The sequence below is a fragment of the Bos grunniens genome, chromosome 10 (assembly GCF_055505025.1).
Source record: "Bos grunniens cultivar Pamir isolate PY7600 chromosome 10, Bosgru_T2T1.0, whole genome shotgun sequence".
NCBI lineage: Eukaryota > Metazoa > Chordata > Mammalia > Artiodactyla > Bovidae > Bos > Bos grunniens.
The window spans coordinates 27,881,331-27,899,743 of NC_141174.1; the positions used below are offsets into that span (position 1 = coordinate 27,881,331).

The 18,413-nt window shown below is 44.4% G+C and overlaps 1 protein-coding gene and 1 long non-coding RNA gene across 5 annotated transcripts in view; one reads left to right on the top strand and one right to left on the bottom strand.

Moving 5' to 3' along the window:
* The window catches only part of RHOJ (ras homolog family member J), a 105,712-nt gene that overhangs the window by 26,494 nt on the left and 60,805 nt on the right, over positions 1 to 18,413 (bottom strand). For all 3 annotated transcript variants that reach the window (XM_086318915.1, XM_086318914.1, XM_086318912.1), the window contains exon 2: positions 10,886 to 10,944. In XM_086318915.1, the coding sequence (XP_086175041.1) occupies positions 10,886 to 10,944 (59 nt within the window). The remainder of the gene's footprint in view (positions 1 to 10,885; positions 10,945 to 18,413) is intronic.
* Positions 1 to 18,413, top strand: part of LOC147364210 (uncharacterized) — a 151,492-nt gene that overhangs the window by 23,961 nt on the left and 109,118 nt on the right. The gene's annotated exons all lie outside the window — the stretch shown is intronic.

The window sequence follows — 18,413 nt, forward strand, 5'->3', positions numbered from 1 at the left end:
TGTGACCTAATAAATAAGATACCAGATTAATAATTTTTCCCCAAAGACTTTTCAGACCAGAATATGCTTTGGTTGAAGAGCTTGTGGTTGCATAAGATGTTTATGTATATGCTATTTTAGTGGGAGATGATAGAGACAAAGAAAAACGTTGAATCATCTCAACTTTGGGAAAAGTCAGCAAGTACCTTTTAGTGTATATAAAATATTTTGGGAGGTTCCAAGGTAAAATCTGCTATTTTATTAGGTTTTATCTTTTTTCATAGAATTTGGTAACAAGTGCACAGTAACTTTATGTGTGTGTGTATATTTTATTTGTATATACTGTATACACATATTAATAATACATGTTCTCACATACCACATTATGACACCAGTGTTCATACACACTACAGTATACTTCATATACATATACATACTACATACAAGCACACATTATATATACATAGGTGCAACCAAATCTGTATGTTCACACTTACACATATATACATAGAAATGGACAATGTATCAGTTCATTTATTAGGGTCTGTCCTTACCACTCTTTCTAACATTAAAAAAATTATAAAACATATATGCTCACTGTAAATATTCAAACATTATGTAAGGACATAGAATTAGAAGTAAAAGTTTGTTTCTATCCAGCGCTTTATCTCTAATAGTTTTTCCTCTCTTCCCAGATGGAGCCATTTTGTAACAGTATCCTTCTAAACTTTTAACATTTATTTACATGTATAACATATACATGTTTATTTAAAAATTAATTGATTATATAGCTTAAATTGTATGATTCTTGCTTTTTTAAAAAAAATTATTTATTTGGCTGTATCAGGTCTTAGGGAGGCATGCAGGATCTTTATTGCATCATGTGAAAACTTTCATTGCAGTGTGTGGACTCTCTAGTTGTGGCCTAGTTACTTGCTCCACAGCATGTGGGATCTTAGTTCCCCGACCAGGGATTGAACCCACATCCCCTGCATTGCAGAATAGATTCTTAACCACTGGATTACCAGGGAAGTCCTGATACTTGCTGTTTTAAACTTAATATGTACGGATATTTAAAAATATCGACCTCACTTTCTATTGACTCTAATAACATCTTTATTAAAAGGGGGTACACATGGCTATGTACACATGTGCCTGGGAGGAAACCCTTTGGAATGTCAGGCATGGTCATCTCTGGTTGGTCAGCATGTGTGTATCTGTCATTTAGTGCCCAGCACGTGGGCTCAGTACACTATTACTGCTTCTAATTCTATCACAGCCTAAGCAAAATGCAATGCAGGCTGGCAAGGATGCTGAATAATCCTAAAATCCTAAAAAAAAGTGAACTAGAAACACAAGAAGTCAGTTATTGTGGCTCATTTACCACATTTCTATTAAAGCAGTTAATTGGGAGTTGAATATGTTGCTTAAAAACTGATCGGAGCCAGGCCTACGACTGCATCTCAGTCAAGTTGTGCCCATGTCTGTGTGTGTATCTGCATGCTGAGGCTGGTAGTGGTGGGAGGGCACAACATCTTTTATAAGTACCGCCTCCTCTGTACACAACTAGCCCTAAAAGCCAAACCTCTCCCAGGGTCTCTCTTCCCTCTCCCTTCTCTCTCACAGTAGCTGTGAAGTCCACAAGCTAAGAACTCTCCTTCCCAGCCCATAATCTATAGCTGTTCCTGACACCACCTGCTTCTTGTCACTTCATCCTCTCATCTGCATTGTCATAAATGGAGTAGGGGCTGTGTTGTTTTTTTCTCGTGCCCCACTTATATTCCATCCATAGCAAATATTCCATAAGTGCTATTGACTGACTGGATGACACGGGGTCTGCTGTGACCTGCAAATGAATACGTGGCTTTTCTATGGATCATTTATTGTAGTTTTCATAAGAATCACCTGGGGAGATTTAAAAACCTCCCGATGCCCTGCTAGCCAACTACCTACCTCTTCCTTCCCTACCCTGGGATCAGTGAAATCAGAATCTCTTGAGAGTGGGTTTGGGTATCTGGGTATTCTAATTTCACTGGCCTGAGGTTGGCATGGAGTTGAGAACAACTGAGTTACATCTCCTTGACTACCAACTGAAGACATATCAAGGGCTTATTACTAAGGGCCAGGCACTGTTTCAAGCTTTCATGCATGATCTAGTTGAATCCTCTCACTAGCCCTGAAAACATGGTACATCAACGTCTGAATTTCATAGAAGAGGAAATTAAGGGGTAGAGAAATTCAGCACTGGACCAAAATTGCAGAGCTTAAACACCAGGATAGTGTATTTGGCCTGAATCTAGTTCTAGCTCTTAATTGTGAACATGTAATTTGTTTCAGCCCAGAATTTTAAGTGACAGATTAAGCATTTTCTTTAAAATTCACTTCTCTAGGAATCTTAATATGGATTGATGCTTTACCCAAGGATCTAGGAAAAGAAATGTTAGACCATGGTGTGGGTGTAGTATCTATAGATCTAAAGAAAGGCCTGTCTCTAGGTCTGCATCTACCAGAAAGTACCACCAGATGGCAGCAGACACTGTATATTTAAAACCTCAAAGCCTAAAAAAACAACATAATTGGGAGAAATGTCACAACTGGACAAATTGGGTCACAACTAGATAAGCAAATAACTGGTAGTCTGAAAGGATCATGTTTACTTGATTCTTTACCCAGAAACTCTCAAAGGAATTCTATTTACATTATGGGAAAGTTAGGAAGACCCTGGGTTGCTGATAGGTGGGAAGGTGACAGGAGTTTGGTTTTTTGATAATTTTCTCTCCTAGTAGGTCCAACTGGGTGACTTCTGACTGTGTCCTTCATTGGGCTTTATCCTGCTCTGTATTCTGGATCTCTCTTCTGTGGAAATTTTAGTGCTGCTGTATGTCCTGTGCTGTGCTTAGTTGCTTGGTGGTGCCCGACTCTTTGCGACCCCATGTACTATAGCCCACCAGGCTCCTCTGTCCATGAGGATTCTCAGGCAAGGATACTGGCGTGGGTTGCTGTGCCCTCCTCCAGGGGATCTTCCCCACCCAGGCATTGAACACAGGTGTCCTGCATTGCAGGCGAACTCTTTACCACCTGAGCCACCAGGGAAGCTCAGTCCTGCTGTATAATTCCAATTAAAAAGATTAATTAATTTCCTACTGAATGCCTAGCATATAGCATTAAGGATGCTATAAAAACTATATAAGGTAAATAAGAACTGGAAATCTGGTGGGGGAAAAAATGAAAATATGGGAAACAATTCGATTTATGTGAAAGTGAGAGGTGAAATTTCTCTTGTCTTGTGTTAATTTCTCAGTCATGTCCAACTCTTGTGACCCCATGGACTGTAGCCTACCAGGCTCCTCTGTCCATGGGATCCTCCAGGCAAGAATGCTGGAGTGGGGAGCTATTCCCTTCTCCAGGGGATCTTCCCAACCCAGGGATCAAACCCAGGTCTCCTGCATGGCAGGCAGATTCTTTACCACTGAGCCACCAGGGAAGCCTTGCTTTTAGTTAACTCTCTGATAATAGAATACTATAGAATAGTTTTTGACGGAATTGGGAAAATACAATTCCAAGGCTGGAAGAGGGCTTAGAGATCATTAGTGCAGTGGCTCCCAAAGGAGCATGGGCATCACCTGGGAGCTCGTGAGGGATGCACATTTCCAGGTGCTGGCCAGCCTTCTGACGCTGAGGTTCTGGGAGCAGGGCTGCCTGCTCTGTGACCTAACGGGTCCTCTAGGTGACTCCATTGTAGACACTGAATGATTGAATCGGGGCCACAGAACAAGTGTACCATTAAAGAAGGCTCACACCTGGGCTGGCCTGACCCATTTCAGCTCCTCTTCCCCACGGACTGCAGCTATAAAACACAGCAGGGGATTCAGGCTTAATATAAGTAAGTGTTCCCTCAGACTGAGGGCTGGGGACTGGGAGGTTGGGGGACTTAAATTTGTACCAGCTGATAATTTGATTCCTTTTTTTTTTTTTTGCAATGGAGCACGTTTTGAGTGGGAATCCTTGGTGGCTCAGCAGTAAAGAATCTGCCTACTGGTGCAGGAGATGCAGGTTCAATCCCTGAGTCAGAAAGATTCCCTGGAGAAGAAAATGGCAGCCCACTCCAGTATTCTTGCCTGGAGAATCCCATGGACATAGGAACCTGGTGGGCTATAGTCCCTGGGGTCACAGAGTCAGACACGATTGAGCGACTAAACCACCACGACCACGTTTTGAGTCTTGGTTGGATGCACACATGTTGAGATGATATAAAGGGTCAGTGGTCTATCTGGTATTTGAGTCCCCTTCCAATGTTGAAACTGAGAATGGAAGACTGCAACAGTGACTTGAATGGGGCTTCAAGGGCTAAAGTAGACAAAGAGGCTGGGGTTGGGGTGGAGAGAAGGGTGGGATGTTGTAAAGGTAGGCTTTTGAGTGCTTTTTACCCAACTTCATTCTGAGGGCAGGAGAGTGTTTGCTTTGAAGGCAAATCTCGTGTTCTGGGGGTAACTATGGGTGATTATCAAACAAGAAAAGCTCAGGGACAGCCTCAGCCTCAGCCTTAGACAGACGGACTAAACACTTGTATTTGAAATATGTCTGCATCAGCCACACTGTGATGGCACAGATGGTGAGTAAGTGAAACCATTAGGCCAGCTCTCCTCAGACTTTGCATGTGTTTAAATTACCTGGGGATCTTGTCAGGATGCAGATTCTTATTCAGCAGCAGGTCTGGGATGGAGTCTGAAAAGTTGCATTTCTAATGGGTTTCCTGGTGGCGCTGGTCCTGGGACCACACTTTGAGTGGGGAGGAGAGGAGAGTTGCACTGAGCAGTCCCTTCACCCCTCCTCACCCCCGTACCCACGTCAAATTGGAAATAGAAATTTGCTTCCAAGTCCTCTTGGTTTAATGACATTTACCCCAGATTTTCAGCATGGTCTCTCTTTTTATTCTCCCATAAGTACATTTGGATCTGTCAGGCTTGGTTTGGAAAATGTGGGCGGCACACAGAGGGCAGGAGTGCAGTTTAGTGCTTAAGAACGCGGGCTAGACAGACCTATTCACAGGGTTCAAATTCCAGCCCTGCCTGTGGCTACTGTGGGACCTTGGGTAAGTTCTCTCTGCCTCAGTTTTCTTATCTGTAAAATAGGTTGATAATAGTATTGGCCTTAGAGGGTTGCTCTGAGAATAGAATGTGTCAGTGTTTGTAGACCACAGACCTGTGTCTTAAACACAGCAGATTCTTTAGTGGTTGGGAGGTCATCCTCCCTGCTGCTGCTGCTGCTAAGTCGCTTCAGTCGTGTCCGACTCTGTGCGACCCCAGAGACGGCAGCCCATCAGGCTTCCCCGTCCCGGGGATTCTCCAGGCAAGAACACTGGAGTGGGTTGCCATTTCCTTCTCCAATGCATGAAAGTGAAAAGTGAAAGTGAAGTCGCTCAGTCGTGTCTGACTCTAGCGACCCCATGGACTGCAGCCTACCAGGCTCCTCTGTCCATGGGATTTTCTAGGCAAAAGTACTGGAGTGGGGTGCCCTTGCCTTCTCCATCATCCTCCCTACAGCTCCATTTTTCATGATGAGAAAAATATGATTGTGTCCTGAGATTATTCTTAAGCAATAACTTGTCACATGGGTCAACTTCCTCACCCCCTGCCCCCGAGTTTGAACACTTCTAAAACCATATTAAGAGGCACATGAGCAAGAAAGTTTGAGTCGCTCATTGAGGAAGAACATTTGTTCTGAGGTTTTAGGCAGACAACATAGAGAGTTGAAGTTGGATTCTGGGCTCCAGAGGGCCCTTGGGTCAGCTAATAACAAACGGGAAGGCTCCTGTCCTTTCAAGTGGGCCCTGGGTCACTGCCGTTAATGAACCCCTGGTGTACTTGCCTCCCTACCTGGTCATATGTCTCCCTTTCCAGCCCCTGTGGAGGTATGGGCAGTATGGGGATTCAGGGAGAGGGTAGGAGAAGGGTTTCAGGATTTAGGGCATTGAAGATGTGCCCTGACTGAGTGAGTGGTATGACTGATGGCTTTCCTACTCTCATACAGTAATGGTCACTGGGGACAGCTGAGCTGCTGTGGTTTCTCCGTGACAGACACCAATCTGTACTTGCCCACAAGAGGACAGCCCTAATCCAGTGGTACTCATGTGCTGAGAACTCAGGGGTTTATCCTGCTGAGAAGCCAGGCTCCTGACACCAGGAGAGTCTCATTTCTCCCTGCAGCACAGCTAACTGCCACTTTTGCAAATGCTGTCTTTGAGATACGTCTGTCCTGGAGTTTGCCCTAAGAGGCTGCAATTGCAGCAGGGTTTTACTCACGTTGTTCCTGCAGGCCAGGGCCCATGAGAGGCAGAGATGAGGTGACTTAGTACCGGGACTGGTCCCACTCTAGGGGGCCGGGTTGGGGTGGGGTGGGGGTTGCCTGGTTCTGGGCCGTGACCTGGGAGAGACCCCTCTCCCATTTCGGCCTTTCTCAGCCAGCAAATGTCCAGGCTTGCGGCAGCATCCCCCACCCTGCTTCCTCTCTCCCCTAGTCTCTCATGCAGTTGTTTAGTCACCAAATCGTGTTGGACTTTTTTGCGACCCTCTGGACTGTAGCCTGCCAGGCTCCTCCATTCATGGGATTTCCCAGGCAAGAATACTGGAGAGGGTTGCCATTCCCTTCTCCAGGGGATCTCCCTGATCCAGGGGTTGAACCCTCATCTCCTGCATTGCAGGTGGATTCTTTACCACTGAGCCACTGGGGAAGCCCAAGTCTCTCATGAACATGCTTTAAAATTGGCCTGTAAGCATGTTGTGAAAAAGTCAGCTCCAGACTCTGTAGTCAAGCGAAAGACCTGGGCTCTAGAAATCCCTCTCAGAAAGCCTCTCAGCCACACGCTACTGGGGCATGTGTTGTGCAGGCTGGGTGAAAGTGAAAGTGAAGTTGCTCAGTCGTGTCCGACTCTTTGCGACCCTGTAGACTGTAGCCTACCAGGCTTCTCTGTCCATGGGATTCTCCAGGCAAGAATACTGTAGTGGGTTACCATTTCCTTCTCCAGGGGACCTTCCCGACCCAGGGATGGAACCCAGGTCTCCCTCATTGGAGGCAGACGCTTTAACCTCTGGGCTACCAGGGAAGCCCTGGTGGGTAGGCAGGACCTAAATAGATTCGGCTTACATACCTGGGCCTTATCAGCCTCCCTGGTGTGAGCTGGGGCGTAACATGTAGAGTGACCCTGTGAAAAAGCCCCTCACTTCATTTCCTAACTGAATGTTTGGAATTCTGTGGAACAGATGAACCAGAGTTCTGAAGACTCTTTGTCTACAAAGAGCTCCACTCACAGCTCAAGTATCCATTTGTTTCAGGGGTTTGGGAAGAGAGCTAATGTTTGCCAGCAGCTGCCTCATGCTGGCAGTGTATGCATGCAGTTCGTTACAAACTGTCTTGAGCAGATGCTGGGCTGGCTGTGCGGTGCCGGAAGGTGTCTCAGGCAAGTCTAGTGGGACTGCGGTGGTGCCCGAGGTGACGAGGTGTGGCAAAGTGGAGGGAACCAGGTCAGATGGTTTTGTCCAGGGCTGACTTTGAGGGTAGAGGTAATATTTTCTTGCACTTTATCTTTCTGAACACGTGTGCTTCTTGAGGTTGTTTTTAACTGTGAGCCCTGGTTAACTCAAGACAAAGATGAGGGGGCCCTGTTCCTAAGTTTGTTCGTGTATGAAAATCTAATTATTCACAGCCAGATGGAACCCTATAGCCAGGTTCGGAGGCTTGTTTCTTTTTTTGCAGCTCAGGGAACAATCAATTGGTTCTGAGATTACCTTTCTTTCTTGTTAGTAACTCTGATTAAATGAGTAATTTTGAATTAGTTCTAGATCTTCCTTAGTCATGTGACCTCAGCAACATTTGTGAGAATATAACTGAGGAGGTTATCTTCCCTGAAGCTGGGAATGGAAATTTTGGGACAATGCTTCTAAATTAAATTTGTCACAAAGCCTTACTGGCAGAGTTGTGAAGCCATGGCAATCAACTTGGGTAATGGTTATTTTTCACTGCATCCTCCTAACATTAGGAACACTGTTTCAACCAACAAAGACTCCAGTTTTAATGTGTGTATGAATCACCAGGATATCTTCTTAAAATGCATTTTCAGATTCAGTAGGTGGGGGATGGGGCCTGAGATTCTGCCTTTCTAATAAGGTCCCTGGTGATGCTGCTGGTTGGCTGTCTAGACTCTGAGTCCCAAGGTTCTAGAACAGTGGTTCTCAAAGTTATCTGTCAGAAATTTAAGTGTGTGGGCACCATCCCAGAACCGTAGAGTCAGCAGCTCTGAGAGGGGGCGCCCAGGGACTGGGTTTTAACCAGCCCTATATGTGATTCTCATTTCTCTGCTCAAGTCGGAGAACCACTGTTCCACGTAAAGAATTAAGTGAATCCTTCAGTGGAATGCATTCCGACACTTCACAGCCCTTTACTGCTCAAAGGTCTCCCTTAGGTCTAGCCTGCAATTGTTTTGCTTAATTACTCTGGTTCTTTACGGCACTATTTAAATCATTTTCAAAGGTCCTAATCTTGGAATTTCAGTTCTATAACCGACTTTAAGATATGTTCTGATTTCTTTTCCCCACATTTTATGTTCCCCCACCTTGTCTACCTCTAGGCTTTCAAAGCAGCTGGTGGAAAGCATTAAAGTGAAAGTTAAGTTGAAGAATTATCTGTAACCCATTTGTTGTTATATTCTATCAGCAATTGTCACTTTCTCCTGTGTCAGAATTTTGGGTCAGTTTGGAGTCTAAACATGTCTTTTCCACTGCTTTAGAGTCTCTACTCCGATATTAGTATTATTTTAAAATTTTTCTAAAAAGATGGAGCAGTGGGAAAGAATACTTAAACTGCTTTTATGCAGTTTTGTTGGATTTGAAATTAAATAGAAGCCAGGGAGAGGCTGTTCTGAGAACAGTTAATGCACAGAAGCTGACAATTGTAGTGGATTGCTATAGAATTAGGGAGAACTGGCTGGGCACAGGGCAGGGGGCATAGGGAGCTTTTTTAGAAGGCAAGGGAAACAGGTTTCAGAGTCAGGCAATAATCCTTGCTGTGTTGAACTCTTCAAACTGGATTATATTCATAAGATATGATTATGTATGAGAAGGGTGTACACTTTCTTTTTCAGGCTGTGAGTCCTGATGAATGGGGGTACCCCAGTGACTGTGTGATTGAATGAGAATAGGCAACTCCAGCCCAAAGAGCAGCCTCCTTCCATTGCTGGAATGCTTTCTGGTGGAGGGGAGTCAAGCAGGAGCTGCACTGAAGTCTGGTACCTTAGCACAGAGGAGCCACTCACTATTCCAATCTGCGTGTCTGTGGGCATCCTTTCCTAGTTGTGTGTCTTGGTATTGATGTGAGAGGTCTCCTCCACTTTCTGGTTCCTGATGGGATGCTAAAGCACCCATCTGCCAGTGAGGGGAAACTAGATGCTTTTAGAAGCTTTGAGTCTGCTGCTAGATTTTTCAAGTTCTCCACTGCTTGGTTCTGCCTGTCTGTGGAACACCTGCTTTTGATGTTCCATAGACATTTATATTGTCTGAGCCACCATCATCTGATGTGAACAGCCAACTCATTGGAAAAGTCCCTGATGCTGGGAAAGATTGAGGGCAGAAGGAGAAGAGGGCATCAGAGGATGAGATGGCTAGATGGCATCACTGATGCAATGGACATGAACTTGGGCAAACTTTGGGAGATGGTGAGGGACAGAGAAGCCTGGCGTGCTGCAGTCCATGGGGTCACAAAGAGTCGGACATGACTGGGCGACTGAACAACAACAGCAAGACATTTATACAGTGGTTCTTGCCAATGCATACAGAAATCCCAAGGAGAATTTTATTTATTATGACTTTTTTTTTGTTTTGTTTTCAAGTTGAGCAAAAACACGTATCTCCGGATAATTGTGAAAAAAATCTAGATAAATGCATAACTACATATAACAATTACCAGGAGACTCACAGTGGGAATAAGCAGGGTCAAATGTTTACTCCAAAGGACTTAAGATGTATGAATTTGGACAGACTGAACAACCCACTGTTTTTGACTTAAATAAATGAAACAGGATATATGGTAACAAAAGCTCTGTCAAAGAAATTGGGTCATAGCCATCAATTACTTAACCACTGCCCCTCTGGCCCGTGAACTTATAACTAGAAACTTTTTGTAATGACATGTGAGATACAAGGGAAAAAAAGATAAGGTGACATTTTCACCCTAGCAGAGAATGTGTTAACTGGTTTAAGAATTGAGGGTTCTATTGCTTTACATATTGGTTGGCCAAGATCTCTGACTTGAAGAAATATTTCTGACAGAATGAGCATATTTCAAGAATAGAGAATTTAGATTCAACTCCAGTTGTTCAGGGGTTGACCCTCACTTTGGGAAACCATCCAGGATCCTGATTTTTTCTCCTTCTGATACTAAATCCATCTTTTTTCTATTCCCTGACCCCCATTCCCTATCTCTTTTTGTACCTTTCCACAGCTCATTAGGCTTTTAAAATAAAGAGTGGGTAAAGAATACAACATGGAAAAAAGATAGTGGATGAAACTAAAATTTATGAAATTGACTCAGTAACCCTGAATCTGGAATTGGCATGGGTTAGAAGAAATTGGAACTCTTCACGAAATATGTGATTTTGATTAGGGATAGTCATCAATCAATAAATGAATGGGTATTTGCTTATTAATACCTTGAATCTCATAATGATTTAGTTTCCTGTTATTACAGATATTTTTAAGATATTAAAAATATTTTGGTTGTCATTTGGGTATATGATAAATTCGCCCCAGGTCATCAGAGGAGGTAATGTCTACACCATCAGTCCCCATAAACTTAGTCAAATGGATCATTCTCTGCCCTCCCAAACCCTTCATGAATCAAGATAAGAAAAACGTACCTGTCCTGCGGTGTCATACAGTCCGAGCAAGTGTTGCTTGCCTCCCACTGTCACAGTAACTAGGGGAGAAGAGAAAAGGAGAGTCTGTAAATGTGAGCTTCAATCAGGATCCTTCACATTTCTCTATGCCAGCATCTCCCTGGGCAGCAAGGCCAAGCATATGCCTCACCCATGTATATTCTAAACCAAGTTGACAGCATGATCAGCAAATGAAAGCCAACCTTGGGCTGCAGTGAGAGCAGATGGGCTGAGTCAAGTCCAAATTTCTCAACCAAGGCAAATACTGTTGGTGCCACTAGGGCACTTTGCAGGCTGTTCATTAATCCTGATTAGGCCCTATAATATCAAGCCCCTGAAGGAAAAGGATGCTGGACTCGTTCTCAGGTTATTTTCTTCTTTCGTTTGGTTTGAGCCACCTTTCAGGATATAGACTCATGTAACCAGAAATCTCGGCTTTTATTTGTTGTCAAAATGCTAAGGAGCCCTGAAAACAAAGGATGTTAACCCACCTGCCTATTTCATAATTTATAGCAAAGCTGGGGCTTCCCAGGTGGCGCGGTGGTAAAGAATCCACCTGCCAGTGCAGGAGATATAAAAGTCACAGTTTCGATCCAGGGGTTGGGAAGAGCCCCTGCAATAGGAAATGGCAACCCACTTCAGTATTCTTGCCTGAAAAATTCCATGGACAGAGGAGCCTGGTGGGCTACCATCCATGGGAATCGCAGAGTCGGACATGACTAATCACAGCAGGATCAGCAGGAAACCAAAGCTAATAGTGAAATGAGAAGGGCTTAACATTTATTGCAAAAAGTGTTTTCATTCAATATCTCTCTGCTTTCGCTCAACTGATTCATGACAGTTTGAAACTTAGTTGCAGAAGGAAGTGTTGTATATGGGTTTCTTCTAACATAACTGAAGCATATGTATAGAGTGAAAAGTAGAGAGTTTGATTTACCCAGTAGGCTTATTGCCTCACCAAGCAATTATGTCCAAAAGTAAGAGGTAATAGAGGAATACCAGCCACTCTTTACATGGCTGGAAATGAAATAAAGTCTCAACTTGAAACTAAACTGAGATAGAACAGATTGAAAACAAGAGTAATACCATTTTCTTGGTAAATGGAAGGAACAAATTTAAATTTCCACAAAAACTTAATTCCTTTTTGGAAAAGGAAAGTAAAATATGAAGGAGAATGTGATTTTTTCCCTAGTTGATTAGGAAGAATGTACAAATGCTACAAATGCAGGGATTTATATTCAATATACTGTAATAATCTATAGTGGAATATAATCAGAAAAAAATAAATGAATTGCTATATGGTACACCTAAAACTAACACAATACTGTAAATCAACTATATTTTAATAAAAAATGTGCAGGTCCAACATAAAAATGATTTTTGATTCCACCGTCATTAAGTGTTCAGGAAATGAAAAATAAATGGAATAGCAACCTTTTATAATTGCATCTCTAAAATAAGCCAGCCAGATTCTCTAGTCTACTGCTCAGAGTTACTGATTGGGTACTGATGTGAGTTTTATTTGTTTTCAGGTTCAGGGGCTACATGTGTGCAAAGTGCTTCTTAACGGCTTATTCTTTGAAAAGCACCTGTTTAAAAGCACTGCCTCCCCAGACACTGGGAACAATTTTTCTAATCTTCTCAGATCAACATGTGTTCAGCTTGATAACATGGCGGCAGCCACTCAGATGAGCTTTTAAATGTGTGTTTTTAAGTGGTGAACTCAGCTCCATCCAGTGCTAGTGACAACACAGAAGACAGGCGTTTAAACATTTTCCCTTCAAAAGCCAGGCTAGCGATGGAAATGAAGGCGAGATGGCGCAGCCCCCAGCTTTTTGTCCTGTTATATTTTCCTCTTCCTGCAGACTTGGAGCCTAGTCAGATGTTCCTAAAATCTGGCTAAATGATTGCTTTAATGGCCCATCCGCCACCTAGTCATGGATCAGGAATGAAAGGAAGAAAGCCAGCCATTACAACATGGAATTTCCTGCCTCTAGTGAGCCCAGTACACACAGGTTAGGGCAGCTGCTCGGAGACCCCCTGGGATAGCCCCCCGACCTACAGACCCAGGGCCATCTGTGGAGTGAGCACTGGAAGTTGCCTCATCCTCCTGGCCCCCCTGGGCACTGCAGATGTTCCAAAGTGATGGCTCCGACCTTCCTCACTGGAGCCCTGAGGATCGTGCTTGAGTTTTCTCAGGGAACAAACGTTCCTTTCAGCCTGCTTTTCCTCAGACCTCACCCTCTTCTCCCTTGGCAGCTCTGACCGCAGGGAACTGTACCAGGCCCGAGGCAAGGGCCAGCCTGGGAAGGAAGCCTTTGGGCTGAGAGTCTGAGCCCCGTCTTTCCTTTCCTCTGTCCTTCCCTTCCTCTAGGGTTTATTGGGCTCCAGGACTGTGCTCAAGAGTTGGGAGTGTTTATGCTCCTGGGAGATACATCGTCTGCTGTCACAGAGCGTGGAGAGGAGGGTCCAAGGCAGTGTGGTGGACACTCTGCGGGGGCAGTAGAGATGAGTGTGGGAGCAGGCAGAAGGAGCACTACCACATGTGCACACACACACAGCTGAAGTGTGGTTCAAGAAAGCTTTCTGGTCTGAGCTGGGTCCCAAGATTGTCGAGAGTTACCCATGGTGCCCTGGGAGTGCTTCAGGAGCTACCCAGCATGCACTGGAGGAGATGGGGCTGAGGAGGTGAGCATGTGGGCTCAGGCCCTCCTAAGTCACTAATACAGGCTTTATGCTGAAGGCATTGTTAAGCTGTGAAAGTCCTGACTTCTTCTCTTCCCCAAAGGCAGTGAAAGAGAAGGAATTAAAATAGTTTTCTTGGGTTTAGGCAAAACGGCAAGAGGAGGGAAGATGAAGTTTTTGGGATGGAAGCCAGGTTGGTTCTGAGCTTGCTGTGCAGTGGCTGGCTGCTCTGTTGGGTCAGCTCTGCTGGAGGAATCCTGAGGGGACAGGGCGGTGCTTGTGCCCCCATCTCTGGAAACCACGTTTATCTCTCTTCTCTGCCCTTTGATTCTTCCATTTTATCAGAAGGGAGATGAGGGGATCACAGGGTTGATGATGGCAGACATCACGGGACAGACAGCCAGAGACAGAGCCAAGCAGTACTCAGACATTGTGGGATATGCAGATGGCTTTGTGAGTCCTTATCTTGGATTAGCAATGGATGCCTTATCGCTTGTCAACCTGGCTCTGTGATGCTCCTCAACTTGGAAATGAATTAGATCAGCACAGAAGGAAGGTGTGCTCTAAAATGATCAGAGGAAATGCAGAGAGGTTGAGACAGCAGGATCTTGTAAGTCAGATGGTTCTGCTTTCGAATCCTATCTTTCTATTCACCATCTACGTGACTCTGGGAAAGTGACCTAACATCTCTGAGCCCCTCTTTCCCTAATTGTTAAGGGAGAGCATCACCCATCGAAGAGAATACTTGTGAGGAGGAAGTTAAAGGAGAAGATGCCTGGCACATAGCCTGGCCCATAGTACGTGCTGAACAACTGTTGCTTTCTCTCCTTGAACAATGGAGAAGGGAGTGACAACCCACTCCAGTATTCGTGCCTGGGAAATCCCATGGACAGAGGACACTGGTGAGTTATAGTTCATGGGTTACAAAGAGTCAGATATGACTGAATGACTAACATTCCTTCAACAAATGCTTATTGAATCTCTTCTAAGTCCAGGGCCAGTCTGACTTTCCCCTCCCTGTGTATGTGTACTCAATGCACATATATACTCAATGTACATGACATGGCACAACAACTTTATAATATGTATGAACTGCCAGTCACTTTCTACCCTAAATGGTTGCTATTTAGATCAGTGTCTTGTGTTTCTGATCGGACAGGAAGACCCTTGAGGAGACAGTCTCCATAACCCATGCCCTACACAGTACAGAGCACAGTTTCTGACATTTGTAGTAGATGCTGAGTCCACAGAATGGAAGTGAAGCCTCAGGGGCAACACAGGCAGAAGGAGGCCCTTCAAAACCAGCAGAGCTGCAGCTTTGCAGCCTCAAGCTCCCTGGCAAGACACTAACTGCTGGGAATTGCCTGTAGCCAGTAAACCTGCCTGGCAGACAGTGGTCAGGCTAAAATCCCAGACCACCTTCTATTCTCAGAGCTTTTAGAATTGCCTTTTTTTTTTTTAGAGCTTAGAGAGGTTTTAAAGAGAGTGGGTCATGTGACCTGCTAATGGCTCAGATGATTGTCTCAATAAAGTGTGAAAAACTGTCAGTGACCTGTTAAGTATGTAAAATGAAGGCCTTCCTCTCAAAATCCATTAAGTTCTTTGATTCCTTGTGTTTGCTCTTGGTGCAGCTTGGATGGTTAAATTTCTGAGTTGGAGTGAGTGAGGTGCTGATGAAGTTGAAGTCACGTTTGCTCTCCTGAGGGTTAGTTGGTTTCCCCCAGAGAGTAAATGTCCTGGCAGGATGTAAGCCCACCCCTGCCCCTCAGCCATTTTTGTCACCTCATGAAACCGTGTGTCATTTGCAAACCTAGATGAGGAAGGGTTGGTCATTCCCTGCAAGCCAGCTCTGACCATCAGTCCAGCTCATCAGAGTGCTAGGAACCTGGTTCATAGCCCCTGCCCTGTTGGGTGGTGGACTGGTCATCTCATCTGCCAGAGAAATCTTTCGGGGTCAATGTGATGAATATATGATGAATCTGAGAACTGGCACAATGGAAATGCCAGATCAGTCATGAGAAAATCTCCCAGTGCCCTTCCATTCCTATCACAAGGCCAGCTGTCTGCATCAATCAGGTCAAATGTACTCTATTTGGTGGGTAAGATAAGGCAGACCTGACTAGGTGTGTGGACATAATTCCATAGAGGTCTTAGGACTTCCTTGGTAGTTCAGATGGTAAATAATCCACTTGCAATTCAGGAGATCCAGGTTTGATCTCTGGGTCAGGAAGATCCCCTGGAGGAGGGCATGGCAACCCACCCCATTATTCCTGCCTGGAGAATCCTATGGACAGAGGAGCCTGGGGGCCTACAGTTCACAGGGTCACAAAGTGTTGAACACGACTGAAGTGACTAACATTTTCCCTTTCATTTTCACTATTTTGGAGGAAGTAACCCTCAATTTATAAACATAGCAGTAAACAGAATTTTAAGAAAGCTTGAAATATGCCCTCATGCAAATGTAGACTGATACTATATCAAAGATTTATTAACTCTTTATGAGAGAATTAGATAAGAAATCTTGCTTGAAGAGCATTTTGAAGAACTGGGCATTTATAGGTACTAAAAAGCAAAACGTAATAATAAAATGGCTAGGTTCAATGGAAAACTGGTTGTTATCCTATGGAAAGATAATCTTTGTATTCTGTTCTCTTACTAAATGAATTATTTGCATCTTGACCCAACAAGATTTACAAGGTAACATGCAACTTTAGAAAATCTAAACTTTTAGTTAGTAGCAGCATCAGACAAAGGTGAATTCCCCTAGATTGCCAAGCCTTGAGGGCAGGGTGTTGAACAGTGCCCCAGCATGATGTTGAGAGGAGAGGTGCAGGCTCTTGGCTTTATGTCCAAGTTTCTGATAATTTTTCTTTATGTCTGAATTCAAGTCCATACTTAGCCTTCCACTCATTTGGTGAGATGTCAGGCAGGTCAGTAGGTTTCTCCCTCACCTGGAAAATAAACACATTGCCTTTATCCTAAAAGGGTCTGTGTGTGCTAAGTCACTTAGGTCATGTCTGACTCTATTGTCTGCAGCCTGCCAGGCTCCTCTGTCCGTGGAATTCTCCAGGCAAGAATACTGGAGTGGGTTGCTGTGCTCCCCTCCAGGGGATCTTCCTGACTCAGGGATCGAACCTGCATCTCTTACGTCTACCTACACTGGCAGGCAGGTTCTTTACCTCTAGTGTCACCTGGGAAGCTAACGGGGTGTAGAAATCTTTATAAGCTGTTCCAAAGTCAGGGGTAATCATCACTATAATTTCTCTACCTCTGGCGGCTGCAAAAAACAGAGTTTAAATGAAAAATCTCAATTCTGACCCTTGTCATGCTTGCTGACAGGATATTTTCACTGAGGTTTTCCCTCTCTGACCTGACTGTTGCCTCTTGTGCTTCCTCCTTTCTAGAAGATCCCATCTGGGACTGTGACTCACCTAACCCCAGGGTCTGCTCTGAGGAGTTGCTTGTGTGTATGTGTTACGTGGTGTCCACCTCACAAATGAACATGTTCATTCTTTAAGGAAGAAACTCAGAGGCATCTGGGATGAAATTCCCCTCAAATTAAAATAAGTTAGAAAATAGAATGAAACTAGAAACAGACGCTATGTTTTTATGAATATGAATGGTGGTGAATTTCTCCCTAGTGGGGTTTTATCCTTTCAACTTATGTGTTCCTCTTAAGGTGGCTTGAAAACCTCATCTGCCTGCCAGCAGAGAATGCCTCTTGTTTCCTGAGGAGCAGCCTGTGTGTGAGTGCGCATGCATGTGTGTGTATGTGTATATGTGAGAAATGAAAGTTGTTCAGGCAAGTCTCTTATTTGCTGTGTTGGCGTGAGTTCCTGTTTCTGAAGAAGACTGAGGAGAAAACCAAACAGGTTCCCTGAGAATCCAGTAGGATTCTGAGCTGAGGATTTTCTTTGGTTAGGTCCTTATATTTGTCCTACAGTAATGAAAGTTCCATTTGTAAAGGGTAAAATACATCTGCCGTGCATCTTCCATCCCTAGTCATGTTTCCTTTTTCCCTTAGACACACCTATGTGACAGGGGATTTGGTTTGTAGTCATTTGGGATGGTAATCACCCCAGAGTTTAAGGGAGAAGAACAGGTTGGAGGCCTGAACTCACTGTGAACAAACTGGGACCCTGAGCAAGTTTCCACTTCCATAAGTCTCAATTTTCTTGCTGGAAGTTTGAGGAGAAAAGGAGATCATGAGCATAAACACGGTGTACAAGAAAGCTACTACAGATATAAAGTGGCGTCACTAAGCAGATGGCTTCTTAACAATACTTTGGGAAACAGAACTTTCTGGAATGAAGCTGGGTGTGGGCTGGGTGTTCAGGAAAGGTCTGCCCTTCTCAGTCCTTATTTGATGATTGATGAGGAGGCAGATGAAAGGCAAGAGGAAGGGGAGGAGCTTGTGCAGTTCCAGGGCTCTTGGAACTGACTGGGGATGAGGCCAAACCAAAGACAGAGCTATGATTCCATGACATCCACATCCTGGGATTTTAGAGTCTTAGTACTTGGCCTCGCCCTTCCTCAGTGTTCATTTGGTGTCTCCATCCTGCCGGTTCTCCCTGCTAAGTATCTCTAGACTCAACTCTTCTTTACCATCCATGTAGCTGTCTCCACGCAGCCCCTTACCCCCAACCTTGTCAGTTGCAAAAGGCTCCTAATCTACATTAATTTTTCAGGCTCCATCTCCTGTTCTCCTTTTCCTCACTGCCACCAGAGTAAATGCAACTATGGCTCCCAGTCATTTCAGATAAAATTCAAATACTTTTCTTGAGTGTGCAACCTCCTTGTAATCTGGCTTGTGGTTTACCTTTCC